At 43.0% G+C, this 27,378-nt stretch overlaps 1 protein-coding gene across 3 annotated transcripts in view; it reads left to right on the top strand.

Moving 5' to 3' along the window:
* fbln2 (fibulin 2) overlaps positions 1-27,167 on the top strand; it is a 78,741-nt gene extending 51,574 nt beyond the window's left edge. For all 3 annotated transcript variants that reach the window (XM_028577040.1, XM_028577037.1, XM_028577038.1), the window contains 9 exons: positions 5,268-5,402; positions 9,779-9,916; positions 14,165-14,308; positions 15,501-15,629; positions 17,415-17,540; positions 17,890-18,006; positions 18,623-18,751; positions 19,658-19,781; positions 26,440-27,167. In XM_028577040.1, coding sequence (XP_028432841.1) covers positions 5,268-5,402; positions 9,779-9,916; positions 14,165-14,308; positions 15,501-15,629; positions 17,415-17,540; positions 17,890-18,006; positions 18,623-18,751; positions 19,658-19,781; positions 26,440-26,800 — 1,403 coding nt within the window. In that variant the 3' untranslated portion in view covers positions 26,801-27,167. The remainder of the gene's footprint in view (positions 1-5,267; positions 5,403-9,778; positions 9,917-14,164; positions 14,309-15,500; positions 15,630-17,414; positions 17,541-17,889; positions 18,007-18,622; positions 18,752-19,657; positions 19,782-26,439) is intronic.
* The last annotated feature ends 211 nt before the right edge of the window (positions 27,168-27,378 follow it).

The raw sequence follows: 27,378 nt of genomic DNA, 5'->3' as shown, positions 1-27,378 counted from the left end.
CACCAGTGTTGTAGTCGAGTCTGAGTCCAGGACTCGAGTATTTTATACTTCATTTTGAACCTTTAAATGTTCAAAATAAAGTATATTCAGTTTAAATCAATTAAAAAAATTTTATTAGAGTTTTTTTTTTATCTCATTCAGGTCATCTGAAGTGTTTGTCATTTCTGTGATCTGTGTGCTGTTGTTTCCTCTCAGCATTCTTCCCTCTCCTGATCAGTTTACTATCACACGAGACTGAGAGACAGAGACTGCTCGGTGAGACTACTGTTCCCTTCTGCTCGCCCTCAGTATCTTCCGATGTTTAAGATCGAGGCTGCTCGGGACAGTTCCATCTACCTCCCACACGTACTCCGTGCCTTTTATACTGTAGCGGCCGGTCGTTTTTAGCCACCGTTGTTGGTAGCTCTGCAGCGGATTCTCTGTTGTCCTCTCCCGATTCAACCATACTTTCCGTCCTTGATTAGCTGTGACAAGCTTAGAAGAAAACTCACTAAAAGTGTCCGCTCATCCACACTCCACAAAAAAGGTTTTGCTCTCAAATAACAATCCACGCTCGGAGCGTCTTTGCTTCGCTTTCACAGGAGAGGTGGAAGGTGTCTGAAAACTGATATCTTCTCCCTGTTGAGAGTTTCAGCTCAGGGCTGTAGAGATGTTTCAATAGTTTGTCTTTTGAAATGGTGTGATAGTATAACTCGAGGTGCTCTATTTTCATAGAAGCACAAAGACACTACTGCGTAACGGTGTTTTCATAACCTTGAAATGCTTCTTGATAGTTTGGTGCCCTGTGCAGCACACATGAGAATGATTACTCAGGACAAGAGAGTAACGTTTATCTTCCTTTACTGTGGAGGAGGGCAACATTTGTACAGTCTGTAGAACGCTCAAACTCCAGTGCAACTTATTAACAACTCAATTTGATTCAAGTTTATTTAGATTTCTGACTTTAATCTCAGAATTCTGACTTAAAAAAAAAAAAAAAAGGAGAAGAATGTCAGATTTCTGACAATAAACTCAGAATTCAAATACAGATTGAGTAGGTCCAGACCACACTCTATAATTTACAGAGACACAACAATTCCGCCCCGGCCCAAGAGCAAGCATTTGGTGCGACAGCAGCAAGGAAAAAGTTCCTTTTAACAGGCAGAAACCTTGGATGGCACCAGTACTATAACATGTACTTTTCTTTGGGGGGGAGGGTGGGGCTTTTACCTTTATTTGATAATGACAGTGGATAGACAGGAAAGGTGGGAGGGAGATGGGGGATAACACGCAGCAAAGTGCCGCAGGTCAGACTCGGATCCGGGCCGCTGCAAAGGACTCAGCATGTTCTTACTGGGTGAGCAAGAGGCCGCCCCAATATGTACATTTTAGCAAAATGTCACTCAATTGATTATTTTGACAACAAATTCTCATTAGATAGTATAACTCTAGATGCTCTATTTTCATAGAAGCACAAAGACACTACTGCGTCATGGTGTTTTCATAACCTTGAAATGCTTCTTGATAGTTTGGTGCCCTGTGCAGCACACATGAGAATATTTACATTTTCAGCACAATGCCACTCAGTTGATTATTTTGACAACAAATTCTCTTTACGAGATGTTCCCATTGCATTCAGCTACATCTCGTGGCCTTCACCAGATGGATTTGCTCAATTGTTAAATAAAGCCTGAAAAAATATTGTTGCTCTGTACATCCTCCTGACTTTATCCCCTGTTGGTGATGGTTGGGAAATTGTGCTCCCAGCTCGTGAACCTTTACAGTCCCACCCGTCTGTGTAACCGTGACCCTCCTGTCTCAAACCAAATTTGCAAATGTTCCAAGGCTGACTTCATCTACATCAGTTTGAGCTGTGAAAGAACAAGAGGGTGTGTGTGTTTGCTTCAGTGCCTAATAGTGCTGCCTCTCAGACTTCTCCCTGTGCAGAGCCTCCTCTGGTCTCTTGATGGAATTCTCCTAAATCTGCTATCCCCCCCCTCCGCTCCGTTCAGCTAAGCGTTTGTGTTTTTCAGAAAATAGAGTCTTTGTTTCCACCTTGTATTGGATCACTTCCCTCCTCATGACTGTGTAATGTGGCTGTCCCTGGGGACCAGTCAGGGGAGGTAGGGACAGGCAATAGGAACATTTTTCTTTTTTTTTTCTTTGGCTCTTCAAATGACGCACTGGAAACAATGCTGAGCCGGTAGTAGAAGGCGACTTTCTGCACCACTAGCAATACGCAAACATTGGAAACAGTCCTGTCCATCCCTAGGCCTGGCGGCGAGCAGGGCTCAAAGGGCGAGGCGAATGAGACGCTTAGTGTGATTTGCCCCCTAAGTATCCTCCCTACAACAGGGACAACAGATGTCTCTCGTTTGGGGGAAAAACAAGGACATTTGCCACTGCTCTGCCTGGACAGCACGAGTCCTGTAGACTATACAGAGAGTTACACAATGTAAAAAGGGGAAATGGTTCATTTTACTGGGTAAGATGAATGCGTTTGCTGCAGCTCCACGGAGGCTTTATATAATACGATAAACTATGTTGTGTGAGAGCTGATGCTTGTGTGGTTTTTCGGAAGGTGAATAACCTTATAAGAAAAAAGCTGCAGGGTGTTACTCACTCACCAGGTGCTGCTGAAAAAAACCTCGGCTCAGTGTTTTTTCCTCCCGCTCCCCATGGGAAGGTGTTGTAAGACACACGAGTTCATTCAGATTCCCCGTGGCAAAAGCTTTGAAAGTCGAGAAAGGCATTTCGGCAAGCGACAGATACGCAGGCAACACAGGAGAATATGTTTCGCTCTCGTTCCGGCCTTTTGTTTTTCCGCCCTGGCTCTGTCATGCAGATTTGGTCGAGACCTTTCCGTCAGGTTCCCTGTGGAATGCGACATATTTCGGGATGATCTTCAAATCTGGATGACTGCCACACTCCCGCGTGCACACAAACACACAGATACACACACACACACACACACACGTATCTTTGGAATGTATGATTCCAGTCCAATGCTATTAGTGCGTCCAGCTAATCGGCAATGCACTGTGATGCACGATAAGATAATGCGTCGGTTTGTGAGCCACAACAGAGCGGCGATCCACTGCCTCGGCATAAGCCCACCACCGTCATAAATCAACAGGGCCTGTATTTACTGGCTGCGTTGCTGTTTGACTAATACAGATTCAAAAGTTTGCACCTCTGTATTTAATTTCGCACAAACAAGCATAACAAGCAGTCACTGTCCAAAGTTGATATGACGGCCCGCCAAAAAGCACTCACAGGACAGCTTATGTGATGTTATTGTGTGCAGTATTAGGGCTGCGAAAAACACATCTTTACACAGTCCAGCTAAAATCAAACTGCCTGTTTGTTTTTTTTGCCACCGCATACATGTCAGCTTGTTAGGTATATTTCCAATGTTTTGGATTAATGGTGACACTTCCTGTTTGTGGATACCAGCAAGAACGCCTTTGTTTCTTTGCCCATGGCCAGTGAAATCCTTTAATTCTAAACATATTTGCACAAAGTGGTAATCATTACCATTACTATCATTGGCTGACCGTAACGCTGACTAAGCGCCAGACACAACACAAAAGCAACTCAAACTTTATTCAAAGCCATATTAGCACCCAAGCCGCTTTGGGCGACACCTCAACCGAGTGAATGTTAAATCAAAGTGGAGAAGACCGAAACTAACTATATTACTTTTCCCAGAACTAATGGTTCTAGTTGGTCCTCAGTGGACTTCTTTAGCAGGTTTTGTGTCGGTTGAGGGAACTTCCCTTGACAAAATTCCTCTATTCAGAACGCCCTGCAACGTCACCAACGTAGAGTCCTGTGCATTATTCTGGTACCATAAACACCCCTTGGTTATGTTGCTGCTACTGTGGACATTTTACACTACTGAAAATAATATATTGAAACAAAAACTTACCATTACAAGACTTATTCAGCTGAAATGTATGTTACTTGTGAAGTAATTTTCGTGTTATTCCAGCGCCTCAATGACTGATCGGTAATCTTGCTTGTTGTGACGAACCGTTGTTCATTTCTTCCCTACACAGTTTGCTGTTCCCTTTCGAACTAAGTATGTTAGCTCCCTATGGTTTTTCCACTTGGTGGGGCTAAGATCCTTTGCATAGCTCTGTGTATTTTTGTATTTTTAAACATTAGTACTTTGAAAGTATTTCTCACATCACAGAAACCCACTGGGTGTGAAGGTCCTTGCACACTGAGTCCGAAATCTTCGAACGTTAAAAAATAAATATGACCTCACGTTTGGTCGATCACATTTACACACTGCCTCCATAACTTTCGTCCGTCATAAGGAATATTGGATCAGGTTCAATTTTCTGCGTTTCTTTGCATCCGCAGCACTGTATTTATAAAGTGCTTTTCTAGTCTTAATGACTACTCAAAGCGCTTTTACATATTACAGGCACCATTCACACACATCCATACACTGTGGCCGAGGCTGCCGTAAGGTGCTCATCAGATAAACATTCACACACGTTAGGGCTGGGCGATATGGAGAAAATCAAATATCACAATATTTTTGACCAAATACCTCGATGACGATATTGTGGCGATATTGTAGGGTTGACAATTGGTGCTTTCAAAAAATATTTACAGAATACAATGAGATTTGTGATAAATAATCATCAGTATTGTGGGTGCAAAGACTCAGTGGGTAAAGGCAAATAATAGACGAGCTAGTAACTCTGTTAAGTTCAGAAAATGACATCACTTTTGTGTAATGCAACCTTTAAAACCAGGAGGAGACAACACTGTATGTCATATTACGATATCCAAAATGTAAGACAATATCTTATTTCATAGCACGATATCGATATATATTGATATATTGCCCAGCCCTAACACACATTTACTACACCGATGGTGCAATATCGAGAGCAATTCAGGGTTCAGTGTCTTGCCCAAGGACACTTCGACATGGGACTGCAGGGCCAGGGATCGAACCCCCAACCTTCTGATTGGTAGGCGACCACCTGAGCCACATTCGCCCCATATTTCCCAGCTAGTGATTTCCATTCAGGCAAAAGCAAATCATGTAATTTCCTGGTATGCCTCATACGCCTAGATTTAAGAACGACTTCCTTTGTTAGTGTATTTTGCTGAAGTCCATCTGCTGCTGACTCATTGAGCCCCGTCATGATCTAGAGCCAGTTCGGAGGTAAGAATTATGTACAGGCCCTGTGTGATGGATAGCCCACCCCACCCCACACACACACACACACACACACACAGTCACTGTTGTTCTTTTTCTGCAGATGTGGATGAGTGTGCAACCAACACCCATAGCTGTCGGCCCAGCGAGCAGTGTGTGAACACAGTGGGTTCATTTATATGCGAGCTGCAGGTCACTTGTCCTGCCGGCTTCCAGCTGAGGAACAGTGTTTGCAAGGGTGAGTTCATTGTTCTTGATGAATTTCATTAAGGCCAATTAACCCAGCAGTCACTTTCAGGGCCACTAAAGTAGTCACTGGAAATGCTGATGATGTCTTGTTTAATATGCAGCACAGGGTTTCTCCCTTCTTTTTAATGGTTGGAGAACAGAAATAAGACAGAAAGGACAGTTAAATTCCAGGCAGATTATTATGTTTAAAGGCCAGTTATTTCATGGATCCAGGATACTATGCATCCTGATAAAGTTTCCTTGGCCTTTGGAATTAAAATAGCCCCCCCACATCATCACATACCCTTCACCATAACCCCACATCATCACATACCCTTCACCATACCCCCCCATCATCACATACCCTTCACCATACCTAGAGATTGGCATGGTTTTATTTCAGTTAGCCTAATAGCTTGTTTGATTTGCATTGAGAGATGATTTTATGGAAAGTACCCCATGCCAATCTCTAGGTATGGTGAACAGTATGTGATGATGTGGGGAGGGGGGATATTTTAATTCCAAAGGCCAAGGGAACTTCATCAGGATGCATAGTATCCTGGATCCATGAAATAACTTTAAAAATAAAAATCTGCCTGCCTCTATGGGAATTTAACATAGGGGTCTACTTACTTATGCCCCCTGTATTTTAAGGAAGAACATTTATTTATTTACGATACATTATTCATTCACAAAGAAAATTGGCGTCCTTAAATGTTGGATTTTTCCTCTTTTTTTAATTAAGGCATTAAGATCAATTTCCAAAAGATGATTTTTTTTAATTCTTCTTTTTAGTCAACTTTAGCATGAGTTCATAAACGTATGAGCACCACTGTATCATGTTGATTTTATTGATATAAAATCCAAAGGGTAAAATATGTGGTTTTACATGTATGGGCCTTTTTGTGCTGGACTATGTCCTGGCCGCAAAATTACGAATCCCACTATGGCCACGCCAAGACCCGCCCTACGAAGCAGCTCGATTGGTTGGGGTTAGGCATTTCACCTCGAGTGGTTAAGGTTAGGGTTAGGGGATTGGTCAGGGGATAGGACCTGTACATGTAAGCATGGACGCCTGGCCAATAGTAGTGTGTGAACGCTATTGAAGGGCGGGTCTTGGCGTGGCCATAGTGGGATTCGTAATATCGCGTCCTGGCCACGCACATTTTACTACCTGGAATCTCTGCTTGTTGCCTGGCAACCACACAGGAAAAACAACATGTTATTAGTGAGCTTTAGAGGTGCTGGAAGGCAGATTTTGTGACCTTTTGGACAGATCCAGGGGCCCCTTTTTTAAATCAAATTTGCAACATGCAAGCTACAACTTAAAAAAGGGTTGCATTTCATTGCATCTGCTAATCTAATGTATTTGAAAAAACTCAATTTAAATATTTAAATTAGCGCTTTTTACAATATCTGTGCATGGCAACTACAGTATGTTTAAGGCTAGGAAAATATTGTGATAATGGCAAATAAACTGTTGTTATAACCATGGACATGGACATAAATCATAAGCTGCAGATTAGTCCGATACAGACATGATTCCTAGAGATACTGGATTGCGATACATCTGGCTGAACCCCGTACTACTCCTTTATATGTACTTACAGCCTTCATGTGAGGTTCTAAACATTTCCTTGAATTATTTCCACTTCCTAACACAACTTGGCACTTACTTTGGCTGAGGCTAGTGTTTGTGTTGGACTGTGTTACTCAGTGTTGCCAGTTTCTCAGCCATTTAAAGAGGATCCAACAACCAACAGCACACAGGTCCAACACCCCTGGCTCAAACTGAGGAACTGCATAATCCTGTTGCACTTTCTAATTGTGTCTTTGAATACTCCAAAGAATAATTTGTCTTTAAAGGGCCCTTTGAGCACTCACAAATCCCTGAATACAAGACTGAAGTGGAGTACATCGGCATAGGTGTTAAGGCTATCGGAAGGTTCTGGCATTATTGATGGCAGACAGTTAACAAAGACGCTCTTCAACCGGAACAGGATACATTTAGACAGCTCATTTTCCCCCCTCCGTCCCTGTTCAGATGAAAACAGTCCACTTTAGTGACAGAGAAATCAACACAAATCCTCAGAGTGATGTGTAGAAACAGAGTTATATGGATTATTTACGATCATTTCCGTTCTGAGAGTCAATTGTATGACAACTCTGACAATTGTATGTTAGTTAGTTATATTTTATTTCTGTGTCATGCCAAACATTTTGGCCCATCCCACATGGAATTACAAGACGCCACAAACTTACTTATTTAGCAAACATCTTCCTGTCGCATATACAAATCATTCGGAGAAATACAAGAATACAAATATACATATTCACATACACACACACACACACACACACACACACACACACACACACACAGTACATACAAACAATAAATCCTCATCTACAATTAATCTCGATAAAGAGCTTTTTTCCTCTTCTCCCAAGTTTTCTCAAGATAACTGGCTAATTTATATCTATGTCTGTGGTCATGACTTATAGCCAGGACACACCAACTAGACGGCCGACCTTCAACAGAAAAGCCAGTCGGACTGATCAGTCTCCCCGTGTTGGTCCAAAAAGTGCCTCAGAACACACCAAAGAGACGCGACGTAATACGTCTCCATAACAGCAGGCGGCGCTAATCTGTATTGTTGCCCAAAAAAATGAAAACCGGCAGCTGATTGGACGAACGCGTCACATGGGTCTGTTATCTCCGAAAATCCAAAGCCAGACTGTCATGGCGGCTCGTTCAGAATACGATCTCATATTGGACTAAAATAGTTCACCGAAACATGTTTCTGAAAACGTTTTAAGCGAGAAATAGGCCATGCAGTTGCTGAATCTGTCTTCATTTCAGCTCAACAAAGGTCAGTTTAGAAGATTTTCGTCAGATTTTGAGAGACTCTTGTCACGCTCATTCCGCTCGCCATTTCCGAGTCCTGACTGCCATGCCGCCGACGGAACATGTCAGGTCGGCCAAAATGAACGCCGACAGCCCCCCAGACTGACGACGGCACGGGACACACCGAACAGACTCGAGTCACTGACCTCGCCAGACTGTCCAACGGCCGATTTTCGGCCTGGTGTGTCCACAGCTTTAGGCTGCGTTCAGATCAGAAAAACAGCGATCCGGCCACGTTCCTCAGGGTTGTGCGGTGGTGGGAGTGTGGCCGAAATGGTCCATTTGTGTGACGTCCTGTTATGTTATTGAACCCCCTAATGTAGCACAAGTAGACTTTGTATAATTATTGTTTTCCGTCAGATCTTTTATAGATCTCATTGTTTTCTGAGCCTCTTCACGCTCAACCTCATAGTTTTTTTTAAATGTTGTGAGACAGCAATAGAGGCAGTCACATCCGTTTCCTGTTTCCTGTACTGGAGTCTCACACCGCCTAAGAACACACTGACAAGTCAGATCTCCGGTTCCACGATTGGCCACCGCAGCGTGACGTCGAATTGCGTATCTCCAAAAGTTGAATCGATCTCGTCTCAACTAAACGCACTACCCCCCATTTTAAGAGGACTATAAAAAAAACTGCGTTTTCGCTGCACCTTCTGAAGGCCGACACACTCGGTGTGAATGCAGGCTTAAACTCAGCTCAGTCAGCATGTCTTCATCAAGACGTATGCTAATGTTTTTGGCCCTTGCAGTGATGTTTGTGCTTCAGCAGATGCCCAAGGTTCAGTATGTGGCAAGATAATTATCGAGAGGAAAAAGCATTGCGCGGGTGGTAAAGCACTTTGAAGCTCTATGACTGGTGTCATCAGCACTTGGCACCAGGGAGGACTAATCAGTGTCCTAGGTAATGAAGGTAATATTTAGTCAACCATCCAACAGGGGGAAAAAAAACTAATTAGCCGCTTGAAAGAAAGGAGAGATCTTTGCTGTGACGTTGGAAATTTATCTCTCTCATTATGATTGGTAGAGAAAAAAAAAATGTTTGCTTGTGTGCCACAGGATGATTCTCAGAGGATAACGTAACAGCATAACGTAAACTGAAAAACGGGCTTGCGGCACAAATCTTCCATTTTAAACTCCATCCATCGCTCATGAGATTCAATAACTGTCATTTAAGAAGTTTTGTTCAACTTCTGTTAATTGCGGCGTTGTGATCATTTTAGAGTAAGGGGAATTTTTCCTCGAGTTAACCACTGACTGTGTGAGTGGAAGTTTCTGGGATGCATGCTGCACATGTTTATTCTGGGCTTGAGCCACAGCCACCTACTGTACACCTACTGTACTGTTAACAGTACAGTAGGTGAGATGACTGTGAGATGACAGCACATTAAAAACTCTTCAACAGTTGAATATATAGTCTGAACTATTTTGTCAAGTTGACATTGGATTTAGTTTTTGTTTTTATCTGTTCTTTCTTCCAGACATTGATGAATGTGTTCTGCAAACCCATAACTGTGGTATGGGCTTTGTGTGTGAGAACACAGCGGGCTCTTTCCTGTGTAATCCCAAACACAAGTGCATCAGCGGCTTCACACAGGACTCCCATGGCAACTGTATCGGTAAGAGACTGTCAGTGCTGCTCTCTTCTGGCTAATGGAAACTTAGAACACATGACCATTAAATAGCCAATAGAGCAGGGATCTTCAACAGGGAGCCCCGGGCTCAGAGTCAGTAAATGTCTTAACATGAATCCAACATATTATTAGCAAATATAAATCTCTGCTTACTGGCCTATAGGTAAGGTAGTCACTAAGGTAGCCATCCACAGCCGTCCGATATATCGGTGTATATATATATTTTTCCCGGCATTATTTACAGACAGGTGTCCACAGGCAGCTCTGTGTTGCTGCAGTTCACATGCTGACCATGCACTGCCCCTCCCCCACTAGCACCATGGCAGTCTTAAATTACAAATCAAGCACTTTATTTCACTGGCTACTTTTCAGGTTTATTGTTTTGTTAGATTATTTAAATGTGTTGACAAAGGACATTTTGTGATGACCTGATTATATCTGTCTTATAATATGTCAGCAAGCAGTGCATCATCGAGGCTGTGTTGTAGATGCTGATGAAAGCCTTTCACCCTTGCACAGTTAACCATATGCAGTGCACCCATCCATATGATGCACACTGCACACATAATTTGGGTGATATGAATGTAAGATGATTGCAGAAGTGACACTGATCTGTGTTTTTGTTAATTATTTTTAATGAAATAGCAGAGCAGATTCCGCAAACAAATCCAGTGTGGCAGGGTTTTACATTTTTATGATGTAAATTGAGGGAGCAAAAGCAGTATCGGCTCCAAATATCGGCTCAAGAAAATCGGCAGCCCGTATCGGTCATCGGCTAAGGCTGATGAAAAAAAAAATGACATCGGCACTAAAAAAATCCACATCGGTCGATCCCTAATAAAGAGTCACTGTGCCACAGGTATGTTTAACATTAAAAGATGATTTATAAAATCATGCCAACAATTATTATTTTAATAGCTTAGTATTCTATGCAAAACAAAAGGTGTGTATAAAGGCTTTAGGCCGCCCTACACCCTTTTGTAGGCCAAGTTTAATATGCAACTTAATTGTCTACAATATATGTAGTACAGGGTCTCTCTTTCAGTTAAGGGGTCCTTGGTTTAAAAAACGTTGAAGACCCCTGTAATAGAGAGTATGGCAAAGAACAGTTTATCTTTGTCCTGCTGTCTCGCCATGGATTGATTAACCTGCTAGGATGGCCTTGAGGCAAAAGGTAGCTGCTGGGTCCCTGCTCACACCCTCGTCCCTCCCACTCTCTGTGAAGTGTGTACATTTCTACGCTTCTGTGCCAGCGACAGCCGTGGCCGCAGCAAAACTCAAGAATTCATGCGCTAATTATGACTAGAAGGATAAAATGATGAGGTGATTACATTTCATATCCAAAACGTTAACCTACTGTGACATCATAACGTTCTGCATGAACACTTTTCTGGCCGTCATTCAACGCCATTCAATAACTTGGGAACAGAAGAGGGCGAGATTTGGTCGGATACCGAGTTGGTGACACTGTGGTGATGTTTAGATCGCTAGTGCTGCCGGGTTGAAGCTGCTTGTGAACTTCACGAAAGGTGGATGCTTTAAATACACGTTATATCTTTTTTAAATTGCTTAAAGTCTTCACTACATATAGTATGAGTAGAGAATAGAGTCTGCATAGGCATGGGTGTAAACTGCAACTTGACTGGTTGGCAAAGGGCGGTAATTCCAGTTATGCTACAACACTACCCAGATTTGTTGTCTGGTAATTTGCTTAAACAAATTAATTTAGGAATATGTAACATGTAGGCACTTATTTGGAGACGTATTTCTGACCACCTGGAGAATGTCGGTCCAATATTCACTCTCCTTTTAGCTCTGCTTTTGGTCTCTAACAGCCCCTGAGGGAAATATCTGGCTCTTTAGCTGCTAAATGCTCCACTGTGTTCACCAGCTAGTCTCTAGTCTCTTTTTGGTGTTGAGCAGGTAGTGTACAGTGTTTTTTTAGAGCATTTTCTCTGAAAACTGAAGCTGTCTGCTGCAACCGAAAACAGAATTAGCTAACCCCTAACCCTAATGCCTGATTTATCGTCCTGCACCTCCCCAGACATGTAACTAAACCTTGAGGCGACGCAGAACGCAACAACTGTGATTGGTCCGCTTGGCTGAGGCTTGGTAGCATCGCATTTCCTCCCTACTCGTTTCTGGGTTCTTCTTCTCCGTAAACAGCATGAAATCAGGGGGGAGGGTTAACTCTTTCCAAAAGGGGTCAGAAAGCACTCCGGCTCCACCGCCAGAGTAAATGCTTGCTCCGAAGCTAACCCCATCACTCTCTCACTCGCTCTACCACACACTCCCCACGCACACCCACACCAAGTATAAACCCAGACAATGGCGTAGGCCGCTTGCGTAGGCTACTGTGTAGATCCGTCTTAGCCTCAAGGGTTTAGGTGCCAACCATCTACCACAATGTCCTAAGTTCGCATCAGGCCGGGAACCTTTGACCCATGTCATTCCCCATCTCTCTTAACCCATTTCTGTCATCTCTTTCCTGTCTCAGATACAATAAATGCATAAAATTTTTGACATTTTGGGAAACACGCTTACTTTCATTATTTACGTTAAATGTGAAGCTACTGCCAGGAGACACTTGGCTTAGCATAAAGACTGTAGGCAAGGGGAAACTAAAAGTGCTGGACATTTTTTTGGTCCGGCGCAGTAACTTCTTGGAGTGTCTCCTCTCTTTGCCTGGTAACCTCACTGTGACAAGACTCCAAGAAGTTCCTGCGCCTGGCCAAGAAATAGTCTGGCACATAACCCCCAATAAAACCACAATTTATCGTTTTCTTTTAATTAAACAAATGATATCCCGCTTTTCCTTTAAATGATTTACTTATTTATTTAGCAGTGTGTAGGGAAACTTTATCATCTTGGAATGGGGAAATACCACGAGGTAGTCATAATGCTCACCCCTGGGTGCTCCTGATATCATAAAAGTGTCTCATATACCTCGGCTGATATTAACAGCCACGCAGAGCAAAGTAATCATTAAGCCTGATGACTCACAGCGGATGATTGCACATGCATTACATATCTATCACTGATGGTGGAAGGCTTCCTTTAGCTTTCTCCAATGCAAACTGTTTATGATTTTTCAGACTAATTTTAAAAATGTTGTAAATTCTGGGACTTGTGTATCTGCACAAGCACTGTTTGGGATTTCTGTGCCTTGTTTGTTGCTTCAGGGTGCGTTATAAGTTCACATAGTGATGTTTGAAAGCTATCGGTCACCACTCACTGAGTTGAGTCAAAATCCTAAGGTTTTTAAGCTGCTGTTATTTGTAAAAGATGGATCATCTTGTTTGAAGATCATATCGTATTTCAAAAACTCTTACGCTATTGCTATTATCATAGATATAGAACATTTTATGACTGTTCTATATCTATGGCTATTATGATGGAGGATTTGCACCGTAATATTTTTATTTGTAATCTTTTGCATGTCTGTGTGCTGCTGCGCTGTGTGTGTATGTGGTATGTATAACAAGCATAGTGTGTGCGCGCTGTGCACGAGCCTAGGAGCATCTTACTAATGCTCTGTTAAAATAACAATGAAATGCTGCGTTACTGACTTTAGACCAGGTTTTTGTTGGTCAATGGCGCGATCACTTCCCGCTGCCTCAAGATAGCAATACACCCAGAATGCACCTGAACACATTCCCTGTAAGACCAGCATGCCCATGGGCCACAGATGGGCGCAGGTGCATTTGCTATTTAAATGACGTGGGCGCTGGACGGGAAATTGAAAACTGGGTCGGTCTTAAACTAGCAAAGACACTTGCGTCGGGTAAAAAGGAGAGTTCTCTGCGCTTCTGCAGACCACAACAATCCGGTGCAGCCAAGGCAGGACACAACAGTATAAAATAACAAAAAATTCTGGTGCAACACAGATGTCTTTTTACAGTGTTACAGTGACTAACGTTTCGATGTAAGATTACATCAGAGTCCTCTGATCAGAGTCCTCTGATGAAGATGTAACCTTACATCGAGACGTTAGTCACTGTTATGCACCTTAAGAAATAAAACCATCAAATAAGAAGACATCTGTGTTGCACCGGCAATTTTTTGTTATTTTACACTTGCGTCGGGCTTTGCACTGCGGGTGCACGATAGGGCCCCCTGTATTCATTGTCTTTTTAGGCATTTTTGAAGCGGCCTTTTTTCCAGTGCCTTCTCCTGTGTGTCATTTTTTTCAGCTGTCTTGAGGCGTGATACTCTCTCTGTGTGTTTCTGCAGACATAAATGAGTGCAGCAGCCGGAGTGAGCCATGTGGCTCTGGCTTTAACTGCATCAACACCGTGGGCTCCTACGCCTGCCAGCAGAAGTTCATAATGTGCAACCCCGGCTACCATGTCAGCCCTGATGGAGCCACGTGTGTTGGTGAGATTTACCTCTTAAACACAACAGCATGGATGAGGGAAGCTGGCAACTATGGAAAAGATGTAAATGAAAGCATTAATATTGTATTTGTTTGGGCTTAAACATACTGTAGGTGCTCAAATGCATAGTTACAAAATACCATAAAAGGGGAAGAATGAGCTTGAACATCCGCCAGTTAACGCCAGTTTAGTCTCGCGTTGCCAGATCTACCTCCACAGCGCTGCGGAGGAAGGTCTGGTGCCAGGCGGAGCAACGGTGCCGCTGCAAAATAGCCTCGGGAACATGTCTACGTTCAAAAGTAGTTTTAGTCGTGCAACAGAAAACTCCGAACGGACAGATAGTCTAGCATACATAAGCATATATAAGTCGCACTGGAATAAAAGTCGCATTTATTTAGAAATTTATTTCACAAAATCCAAGACCGAAAACGGCCTTTTTCATCTGTCAACTACACAATAGCACACAGAATAATGAATAGGTGTCTGGTATGTTAACGTAACACATTAACAGTTATTGAACTATACAATAGCACACAGAACAACTACCAGGCCGTGGAGACGTAACTGCACCGTTGACCAGCCCCTCCCGGCAGCACGTTGTTCAAGCACCCATCTGTGGACTCGTTCCTCCACCTCTGGACATCTTACTTTCAGCCCGCGATTAGCCGATTCTTTGTTTTCTTTATTGCAGTAAGAGTCACCTGTTCGCCAGTCCCTCACAAGTTTCTCCCTCATTTCAAACTTTCTTTCTGCTGCTCAATTACCGTTTTCGGCTGCATATTTTACTACCGGCAGTTTGTAATCTGCAGAATAGGATTTTCTTTTCTTTCTCGGTTGTCTTTAGGAGCAGCATTCTAGTTGTCACAAGCCTAGAGCGCCTTCTCGCGGCTGTAGACGGTAATGTTTTCAGTATGAATTAACATTTAAAAACATGTTAAATTATATATATTTTGATATATAAGTCGCACCTGACTATAAGTCACAGGACCAGCCAAAGTAAAAAAAAAGTGCGACTTATAGTCCAGAAAATACGGTACACTGGTAACCGTTTGGCTTCATAAATTACTCCAATCATTTTTGTAATCATTAATTTAACAATGATTCCAACTGTTTGGATGTGTTGACGTTAGACTCAGTCAGGTGCTGAGAGGATGGTTGCTCAGGTACTCTTATCTTTCGCTCTGCCTGTCTAGACATTGATGAGTGTCAGATGGGGACGCACCGCTGTGGCGTGGGCCAGATCTGTCACAACCTCCCCGGCAGCTTCCGCTGTGACTGCCAGACGGGCTACCAGTATGATGCCCTCCGCAAAGTCTGCAGCGGTACGTATCGCCGTGTCAGCTCTGTGAAATTCAATTCAGTTTTATTTATAGTATCAAATCGTAACAATAGTTATCTCAAGATACTTTACAGCTGGAGTAGGTCTAGACCACACTCTTTAATTTATAAAGACCCAACAACTTCCTGTTAGCAAGCATTTGGTGTGTCAGTGGCGAGGAAAAACTTCCTTTTAGGCAGAAACCTCAGACAGACCGTGGCTCTTTGTGGACACAGACACAGATACAGATATACAGATATAGAGAAATATGATTCATAATAATTATAGCAGTTGGAATGATGAACAGTGGCAGTTATAGTAACAATAAAGATAGTGGAGCTATGGCTAGAAATAGTAGTTGTAGTAGTTCAAGGCGTAGCGGGGCGTTGGCAAGGCGTAGAAGGGAATAGCGGGGCATAGTAGGGCATAGCAGGGCTTAGCGGGGCGTAGCGGGGCATAGCGGGGCATAGCAGGGCTTAGCGGGGCGTAGCGGGGCATAGCAGGGCTTAGCGGGGCATAGCAGGGCTTAAGGAGTTTGCACACTGCTCCAACAAATACCAACAAACTCCAACATTATAAAGTTGTCAGTTGGTCGTCTTTATAATGTTCACAAAACCAACTGCCAGTCCACACTATCCAGACAGTAACAGACAAGACTGTTATTTATTTGAGTTTTGGTTTACTAAAACATGGATGAAGTGGAGACCTTGTTGAATGTGGTCAAAGTAGTTCTGGTCTACCTGGCCTGTAACGCTGCCAGCCGTGTACAGGAGAGACGGCAATCAAGACGAGCCAAGAGGAGACTGTGGTGTAAACCTTGGATATTGCGACATGCAAAACAGGGAGTCTATCCTAACTTGTGTCAAGATCTTCTCTCAGAAGATACTCCAGCTTTTGCAAATTTTGCCCGTTTTGCTCCTCAAGCTTTTGAGGAAGTACTCACTATGGTCACTCCACTAATTGCCAGAAAAACCACCCATTTAGAGACGGCATTTCGAGCCGTTAGAATGTTGTCAATTGTTGGAAAATGGGCAACATTGGTCCGACATTCTCCAACTCCACCAGACCAGACTGGACATGTCAAACTATAAACGCCAACAAACACAGACGGCCGGCCCACACTGACCCAACTGTTGGTGTTTGTTGGAGTTTGTTGGCATTTGTTGGAGCAGTGTGCAAGCTCCTCTAGCAAGGCGTTACGGACCGTAGTAGGGCACAGCAGGGCGTGACGAGCAGATTGGAGTTTTTTTGTTGTTTTTTTTCATTGCAATTACAATTTTCAACACTCCATATACACGTACATTGCGCCACATTGGAGGTTTAGTCGTCCAAACAGTTTTTGAAGCCAGATCTGCTCTGGAGGCAGAACACATCACTGGCTCAGTTAGACTCCACTGCACAGAGCCAAAAAAACAAGGTTTTTGTGATAAATTTGATGTCAGATTTGAGTAAATAGGACAGGGGGTACTCTTTCTATCAGCCTTTTGCTGATGATTGGAGATTTTGATTTCAGTTCCATCACCAAACAATGTAATCAAAACAATTCTTTTGAACATTACGTTTTGCAAGTAAAGTCTTTATTTTGTCTTGTGTTCTGAATGAGGAGAAAAGTTCAAACGGGAAAAGTATGAAAGGGAAATTACCAAAATAACTTGGATTTTTTTTCCATAATCGAGCAGCCCTACTCTAAACATCACTGGGTGTGCGCCTGAATGAGAACTGGCGTTGAGTCCATAGTGGCCCCGAGGTATCTGTCTGCTATCTAATAGCTCCTACTCTGCACTGACAGATGTAAATGAGTGCTGGCGCTATCCTGGCAGGCTGTGTGCCCAAACCTGTGAAAACACCCCAGGCTCCTACCACTGCTCATGCACAGCCGGCTTCTCCCTAGCATTTGATGGCAAGAACTGTGAAGGTAAGCTGACTGTTTTTTTTCCCTCTCTAACATATTGAGAATTTAAATGCCACATTGTTTACATGGACTGTTGTTTTCCTTGAAGAACTCAAGGCATAGAGGTACGCCTCTGGGGAGAGCAAAATGCAGCCTTCGCACAGACTTTGGAGATTAGATGTATTGATAGAAAACTGTTTATGAGTCTTTGTAAGTGTTTGTTTCACAAAAACTGTATTCTCTTGGAATTTAATTTAGTCTCTATGGCGGAGGTGTCTGAGAGTGCATACATAACTAGAGAATGCAATTACCAAAGAAATTGCGGTGTGAATGCTGGATGTTGAATGGCTCGTCTTCTCTTTTCTGTGCTTAGATGTAAATGAATGTGACAAAAACCCGTGTGGCCAGGAGTGCGCCAACATCTACAGCTCATACCAATGCTACTGTCGCCAAGGCTACTACCTGAAAGAGGACGGACACACCTGTGAAGGTATTTTCTACCAAAGTTACTAGGTAGAGACTGGTAGATTTGGTGGAGACCCAAAAGAAATTGAAAATTCATATTCAGATAGACCACTCTTTCATTTATAGAGACCCAACAATTACCATGAAGAGGAAGGGGGTTGAGAGAGAGAGAAGATGTCAGATCTTGAGAAAGCAGTGGAAATAGTTTTGAGTCATGATATATTCAGGGAAACAGAATAAGGCAAATACAGTGGACACTTTTTTGTCAGGGCCGAATGGGTGAAGGAGTTTTAACATCCTATAATAACTCAAATTGCTTATATGAAGTCTGATTGGGCCAAATCATATCACAGTGTTTCCATGAATGTGGAGAACAGCAGCATGACTCTTGTCACCAGTAACAGATTTAATTTTGTCTTGGCTGACTGGGCCTTGAGCTAGCTCCTGTCGCTAATCCCAGGACAGGAAAACACACTTGCACAGGCGTAGCAATCACACACACACACACACACACACACACACACACAACACACACACACACACACACACACACACACACACACAAACACAGAGAGAGATAAAGAACCTGCTTTCAGCTTCCATCCAGAGCTCTAATCTGAGATGATTGTCTCTTTTAACAGATATTGATGAGTGCTCCCAGAGCATCGGGAACCTTTGTACCTTCCAGTGTGTGAACGTTGCTGGCAGCTACCAGTGTGCCTGTCCTGCTAATGGATACGTCATGTCGGCCAATGGACGCACCTGCAAAGGTAAGGCCTCAGGCCTCTTTCACACTGGCTGCGTGGCGTGAGCGTGGCGTTTCTGTTGCGTGTCGGCTGCGTGGCGTTTTCTACGTCTTTACACACCAGAAACGTGTCTGGCGGCGCTGCTGCTGCGAGCCTTGTCTGCACACATGGATGTTTCCCATTGATAAAACACACTCAAGCAGTAGTATACTTCATGTTAAATATAAATATATTCTGATCTGATTACAGCAAAGACAACGTCTGCAGTATTGACGGCAAAATAAGCTACAGAATATTTCGTTCTGTATTGACAGGTGCAATATTTGAAAAGCGCTAATTATTTATAATTTTTTTAAATTACATTTATATCTGCATTTATGTCAAAACCTCGAGACTTTCAAACATCAACATGTTATTTATTAAATGTATTTGTGTCAAAATGACATATAAACATTTTGTCTGGAAACGCTTCCAACACACAAGACCACAGCAGATTGGGAAAGCACACATGAAGGATTAACTAAAAGATAGGAATTTTATTTAACAGAGGTTGAATTAGTTTAACAAATGTAACAAAAAACTAGTTTCAACAAAATGAGACTGGCGGTAAAACATACTGCCAGGCTATCTTGGGATGTGCACCAAGTAGCATCCACACTGTCAACATTTCTTGCGAAATTTTCTAGCTCTTTATTATAATTGTGTAGTTCGTCTTAACATGCTTTGGCAACACGTAAAGCCACTTGAATTGAAATTGGTTGAAATCCCTGAAGAAGCTAGTAAGACCTTAAGTTGGGATTATTTTGTCAAACTGTGTCAAATCTGTTTCTGAAGATGAATGAGTTATGTTCAAAATTATATGATTTGAATTGGAACCAAAAAAAAAAAGAATACTGTTCAAAATCAAACTGCTTATTTCTTTATTTCCAGATATTGACGAGTGCACAACTGGCGCCCACAACTGTTCATATGGACAGAGCTGCTATAACCTGCAGGGAGGCTTCAGATGTCTCTCCTTCGCCTGCCCTCACAACTACAAGAAGGTGTCAGACATGTGAGTCACGGTTTTCTCTCAATATCTGCAGAATCTTTTTTAAGATTGTTTGAATTGACGTTTATTGACAACATATGAAAAAAATATACAAACATCAACACCCAAAATACAAACGAAACAAACAAGCATACTCCATACATGCGTGCACACTAGGGTTGTGCCAACGGACGATATCGATGGAGAGCCACCATCGTGATGCCACGTCCCCCACCCTGTCAAACACACACTAATCCTAGTCGCTGGATGGGAAATTTAAACTTGCGTCGGGCTTTGCACTGTGCTGCACAGGGGGCCAGTCAAGATAGGGCCCCTTAAGTAGAAGATACTTTTTTTCCCCTTACGTGCAACCTACTTGTGAAAAAGACCATCGCTTTGAGCAGACTGGATTGGCTGTAGTGATGCATTCTCTCTCTCTCTCTCCCTGTCAGTAGCAGCCCTGGACTATTAACGCAATTAAGCATGCGGTAGTTGAGAGAGAAAAGGCGTTAGCGTGGAACACTGTCACACTTTCCTTTCTTCCCTCATTGGACTAAGTTTATGGACACTGCTGTGCATCAATAAGTAAGTCTGATATGATCTGTTATGCAGGATTTATGAGTTAGCAACAGTAGGCTTATTCACGAGGGTGCTGTTTTATGAGTGAGCTAATATTGCTCAGCTGTTCATGTGTTCTGTAAGAGTTATGTTTGTTTATTGAATGCGTTATTTAGTGCAAATATAACGGGGAAAGTAGTTTAATCTCAGTAATAATGTTGTATTAGGTTATTACTGTCGCTCTGTTAAAGGCAAAAGTTCCACTGTACTGTCGTTGCAGATCACAGACTTCAGTTTGAGTCTAGACTTTATGGCGGCGTGAAAGTAGGTCAAACTGTAATTACTGCCCCTACCAGCAGGAGGCAGCATAGCCATGTCCATTTACAGAGGGCATTGCAATGTATGTCTGATCAAACTGTTAGCCCATAGTAGCAGAAAAAAAATATTTATGTAAAGAGATATAGTAAAATAAAAAGTGCTTCCCCCCTCCCGACGATGATATCATCGTCCATCACGATGTTTTACTGTAAACATCGTCAACTGCCAATTTAGGGGACATCGCCCAACCCTAGTACACACACACACAAACACACACACACACACACACACACACACACTTTAACCATTTATTTACGTCCACGTGAAGAAAAATGGTACAGGGACACAAATATTACAGATGCAGTACAATATCTATATCTATAATCTTCGCAATATCACTTAATAAGCACAATACTCAGTTCTTAAGGGTATAAGTAGCAACGTCTCCATATGTGGCGGCTGCCTTTAATAGCAGATATGGCACAGTACTTTGCAAGATGTTTAGCCCTCTTTTTGGCCATCCCAAGTTGTTGCATGACGCGCACGCACGCACACACACACACACACACACACACACACACACACACACACACACACACAAACTCAAGTGGGGGAGGATTATAAGTATATATCTTAACCCCAAGTCAAGGAAACCAAAACACCCAAATGTCCTTTAGTAGGCATACAAAAAACAGACGGTATAGACAAAACAGTGTATGCAAGTACATGCATAAATAAAAGTAGAATTAAATTGGGTCCAGATATTGCAAAAAAGGGGCCACAGGATTCGATCCATTAATGCTGATGTTTTGAATACTTAGTCCGCAGTCTCTCCAGGTGGATCACTGAAACAAGTCCATGTAACCAGTTATAGATGTTTATCTTTGATTTATTTTACCAACTGATTGGAGGTTAAGAGAAATGCCCATCAATAAAGCTGTTTAAATGCATAGAGGGAGGATTAAAGAGTCCTCTGAGCATCCAAAAAGGCCCAAGTCTCCGTCTATAGAGATAGTCTTATGATAAACCCTGGGGGGAAAAAAAGACAAATATTTTTGAGCATCTGCAGAATCTTTAAACATTTTGCTTGATTGTTGTCTATGTGTTATTGGTAAAAACGACATGTACGTCACATGCTTCTAGGGTTGCCCTCCTGGAATTGTAGTTCTACTTTCTTCCTGTAGTAAAGTGTATGACTGGCTGCCGCATCTGCATGCGTCGCCGACACCATGGTGAAATGAATATTAAAGCAATTTTGCAGTATCCTGGGCATTTCAAATCTGACATACTGTCCCTTTAAAGGTGCAGTAGGTAAGACTTATAAAACTCTTTGTTATATTTGCTGAAACTGACCGTATGTTCCAGTAAAAACTACATGAAGGCTCCACCTACAGCCTGTAGTGCGATTTGCGAAAATCCACAGCTCCCTGTTCAGATGCTCCAATCAGAGGGGGTGTCTAACTGTGTGTCAATCACTGCTCATGCACACGCATTCATTCTCCCTTGTAGGGGGGGCTTAAGAGACCGTTTTTGGCTTAAAGTGGGGAGGGACTGAGAAGTTGTCAATGTTCACATTTTTTGTCTAAGTCCTGGATCTTCACAATCCCCCCTACAGCCCCTTTAAGCATTGGCTTGTGTCTGTGAGATTCTTTGATAGGTTTCCCCTTAGTTCCTCTCTGCCTGTGCTCCTCTAATGAGAAGTACTGTACATCCAAGTCCTTGCGCTGCAGTGCGCTGCTCAGAAGGGTCTTGTTAGCTGTGAACCTGTGGCAGCTGTAGAGGCTGTCTGGTAACCCAGCATGACTCCCATCGAGCTGTATGATGAAGTCAGTTGGCTTTGATCAGCAGCGCTCCCAACTCTACGCTCCAGTGGACAGAAACAGCACACACACACCCTCCACTCAGCCCGGAGTCTTACCCAGTCTTATCAGCGTTATCAAGAGACACCTTACTAACCTCAGTGTGACGTGGCGTGGTTTGGCTTGGCTCGGCGTGGAGAGACATCTTTCATTCATGAGTAGACTTTGCAGCCATGGCCGCACAGCTTAAAACTCCTCCTGGTCTGCCTTTAGTGACTGTGATTTATTAGTGCAGGTTCCAAGACACTTTTGGCATGAGCCGTGCAAATTTTACGGTGCACTACATCAAGCTTTAGTCCGGGCTGTAAATTTTAATGTGTAATGGATAAGCAGTCACAGAGCATCGGAACACAGACAAGGAAAGCCCAGCAAGTGGCCGCTGGAGGATGCCTTCTTTCTCCAACGGCATTGTATTGCCATACTTAGAGCTGTCCACTTTGCTAAAGTCCGTTACTTTGAAACCATCCAGCAAATAGACGGTACCGTAGGGTGCTGTTACCTGAAACCGGGGATTTAACGTCACCGCTCATTTTACACACAGTTTAACAACAAAATTAAACGCTGAGTGAACATTACTAGCTACGTTTTTCATGTTGGTTTTGCGCGGTATGCACCCCCACTAACCTGGAAAGCACGTTAAACGGTAACGTTAATACAGCGTGTCGGAGGAATACAGCGTCTCCTGCTGGGACTGTCACCGCAACATTCGCTAACGTTAGCTTCTCGTCTCATCTGGGGTCTGATAAACAGTAAATTCATCAAATTCAGTGTCCACAATGCTATTTTCCAATAAACTGTAGCTGTCATATTTCACCGGTGAGTGCAGATTTCATGTTGCGGCTTTTGGCGCTGTTTGTCACTTTGCCTGAGATTGACAAGTGTACTCGCCCTGTTGTTTATTTTGTTGCCATGACTTTGCGAGTGATGACGTCCTGTCACTGTTCCAGTTGCTCCCCCTAAAGGGGAGAGAGAGCGGACGACAGTTGGCTTGAGTTCAGTAGAGCAGACAGCTCTGCTGAGTCGTGTAATTACGACTTTATGACTTTTTATAAACAGCTGAAGGAGCGGCGGTTCGCGGTGTACATGGCGGAAACCCTGTTGTGCGTCTGCCCTATTTCTGATACCGTGGCGGTAGAAATTTTACCGTAGCGTGCGTGTAGAACATCCCGCGCTATGCAAAAACAACATTTGGATCGTGCAACCAGGCAGGCCTGCTTATAGGGTTAAGATTTACGAAGAATATGTTTAATGTTACGGCATGTATGAACTGGGACATTTTGGGACCGATTTCAGAATTGCTGTCGACAACGTAACGTTACAAAAGGCGATACACTGGTAAGAGCAAATGAGGTTTAACCATGTAGCCATTTAATTGAAATAGCTCACATTACTGTATTGTGTCAACAGTTAACTTCATTTATTATTGTATGTGGCGTTTTTTTTTGCGGGGTGCAAATGTTCCACCAAAACAAGTTCCTTCCCGAGACTATTTTGCAGAGATACCATCGCTGCAACCGGAGCTTAGCGCCGCCCAAGTCGATTGGGATTGGTTTAAAGAAATGAAGACACCCCACAGAGCGTCCTATCCTGCAAAGTATGTGTGCACCCCACAGCACTGTGGGCTAAGGTCTGGTAATGCAAAACTAGTTGACACGTGGCAGCAGAATGTGTCTTCAAATGTGTTCTAAGTGACCACTGGTGATCGGATCTCACTTTCCCACTCCATACACAAATAACCACGTACATCATTCAGTTTGCATATTGGCTGGTTGTGTGTGAGTGTATACATTTCAGTTGTTACTCTCACATAAATCCTACATTAGAAACGTTCAGTGACAATGGCAATCAATGAAAAAAAGCTCTGCTATACAGTCCCTCCATGTGCCAAAGGACGAAACCTTTCTTTGCGTGACAGCATTACATGTACAGGACATGTTATAAAACTAAACTTAAGGATGTCTGTCTGGGCGCAGGGACCTGGGCAGGAGAAAAAGGGTTTTAAACGTGTCTGTGTGTTCAGCTCTCAGTACGTTTAGAGCTTCTAACTGAATCTCTGTGGTTTGAGGTTTAGTTTCTATATTATATCTCCTTTATTTCACCGTTTATTGTTCCCTTATAGGAGTCGTGTTAACGTTAGCACCGCCAGACACTTTAGGGGGTAGTATAACGCCCTGAGCCGAGGCCCAGGAGTGTCTGTATCCTTTTATTTGGCTGATGGGCCATGAACACGTCATCCTTCTACAACTCTATAGCGCTGTGTTAATCTCTGTAGCAGCAAGGACACACACAGCCCTTCACACACGATTCATAGTCCTAGTCATGAGGATAAACAGCACACCACATACACAATACTGGAGGAGGATCATGCAAAAGCTATATATATATTTCTTTTGATCAAGGTCTGCTTATGAAAGATTTTCAGAGCGTACAAGATATAAACAAAATGCAATCAATCAAAACTAATCCCAAACATCTACCCACACTTCTACAGTAAATTAAGGCTGGTCCTTTTATATATTTAACCATAAAGGAGAATGACATAAAAAAAGAGAAATCAATAACTATATACGAATATACAATGTATAATGGGGTGAGTTTTTTGCTTCCATTTGTTCTATAAAATTTCAAGGAAGGCTGCCAAATAGCATGAAACGTCAAAACAGACCCTTAGAGAGAGAGAGGGTGTCTTATCTTCTCTAGTTTAAGATATTGTGTAACTTCTTTAATCCACTGAGAATACTTAACTGAGAATACGAAGGGGGTAGAGCACATGTGTCAAACTCAAGGCCCGCGGGCCAAATCTGGCCCCTCGCAGATTATGATCCGGCCCGCATAGCAATTTAGGTTCACAATACATTTTGGCCCACCTAGTTTTTGTCACTTTTTCTGACGTTTTTGTCACTTTTGCCGAAATTTTTGTAATGTCTTCTGACGTTTTTGCCACTTTTTCCAACATTTTTGTCACTTTTTCCGACGTTTTTGGGCACTTCTTTTCTATGATGGCTGAGGAACTTTCTCCTGACTTCTTTAGGACTTTATGTTGACCAAACTGTAAGTGAGAAGACTATATGACACATGCAATAATACAGTCAAATATATTTAACTTTTTCGATTAAATAAAAGCCTATCAATAAACTAAACATGTCTGTCATTCTTATTTTCCAGTGTGGCCCTCTGGGAAATTGGTAAAAACGACATGTTTTGAAAAAACAGAGCCGCTGCAAAATAGTCTCAGGAAGGAACTTGTTTTGGTGGAACATGTGTATATTCAAAAGTTGTTTTAGTCGTGCAAGAGAAAACTCAGATTGGACAGATAGTCTGTTAACCTTAGTCCTCATAAATCAACCAGAATTTAAAATTCAAACACAAAGAAAGCGGAAGGTAACGGACATCGGCGAAAAGACGTGCATCCGGCGGAATTTCCTAGAAGTGGAACGTCGTGGCTATAGGCTACCTGTGATATATAACACCAAACAGGATCAATTGGCGCCTTCAGTATTTCAGAAGAGTATTGAAAATCGATCGGCAGAAATGACATAGTCTTGGACATCTAAAACATATGTGATAGGTTTGCAGGGCCTTGTTTACATCTGTCGCCTGTGGGGTCTAACTCCAGACAGCCTAATCTTTGACCAGTCGGGTCGAAGTACTGTACTATCTTAAATTGTACAATGATGTGAGCAAAAACTATTTTACACTGATATTGTGAACGGGGCTTTTGGATCCGCACCGGAAACAAATGTAGCAGGACTCGCAGCCAAGCTTAACAGGAAGAAAGACACTTAACATATTTGTTTTTTTTACCAATAAAACACACTTATGAACGAATGAATGTTCAGTGTTCCAGTATATAGTCTTTTAATACACCCAAAGTACCTAGTCTCTAAATTTTGCCGTGCCCATCGACCCAATTCTTTTTCTCTCTCTCTTTCTTGATTTGTTTTCAGACGATGTGAGCGGATCAGCTGTCCCAGCAACTCCTTAGACTGTCAGAACTCCCCCATACGCATCACGTACTACCAGCTCAGCTTCCAGACCAACATCATCATCCCTGCCCAGATCTTCCGAATCGGACCGTCCCCCGCCTACTCCGGTGACCACATTGTCATCGGCATCATCAGAGGCAACGAGGAGGGCTACTTCAGCACCAGAAAGCTGAACAGCTTCACGGGGGCCGTGTACCTGCAGAGACAGGTGCGCGAGCCCAAAGACTTCCTGATAGACGTGGAGATGAAGCTGCTGAGGCAGGGGGCGTTCACCTCCTTCCTCGCCAGGATCTACGTCTTCATCACATCCGCCGCAGTGTAACACCAAGACCGAACAGACAAAGAGAGAGGGACTGGGAACTTCATATGGTGCTCAACTTTTATATGTGCGGACTCTTTTTGTAATGCCTCCCCAAAATCAGACTTTTTATTTTTTATTTTTTTAAGAAATCTTGTAAAATGTTGCCAAAGACCTTACGCCAAAAACACACCGGCCGCGGAAGCGCTGCGAAGCGACGCAAAGCAGCGCCATTTTCATTTCGACGCCCATGTCATCCAATCTGTTGTTCACGCCGCTTGTGATCAGGAGAGAAGGGTCTATTCTTTTCGCCATCTCTTCTGTTTCTTCGACAAGCTGTTAAAGGGATACGCCACCGTTTGTTGAAATAGGGCTTATCATGGTCTCCCCTGGTTGTAGATAGGTGGGCAACGCATTTTTTGTGCATGCATTGTTTTAGTCCGGTCCAACACCGGCATCGCACTGAGACAAGAAATGCGTTGGCTCACCTATCTACAGCCAGGGTAGACCGTGATAAGCCCTATTTCAACAAACGGTGGCGTATTCCTTTAAGTGAACGTGTCAAGCTAGGTAGGTTATCAAACACAGGCTGTCCACAGCGC

The sequence above is a fragment of the Perca flavescens genome, chromosome 4, assembly GCF_004354835.1.
Source record: "Perca flavescens isolate YP-PL-M2 chromosome 4, PFLA_1.0, whole genome shotgun sequence".
NCBI lineage: Eukaryota > Metazoa > Chordata > Actinopteri > Perciformes > Percidae > Perca > Perca flavescens.
This window is presented reverse-complemented; position numbering and strand designations above follow the sequence as displayed.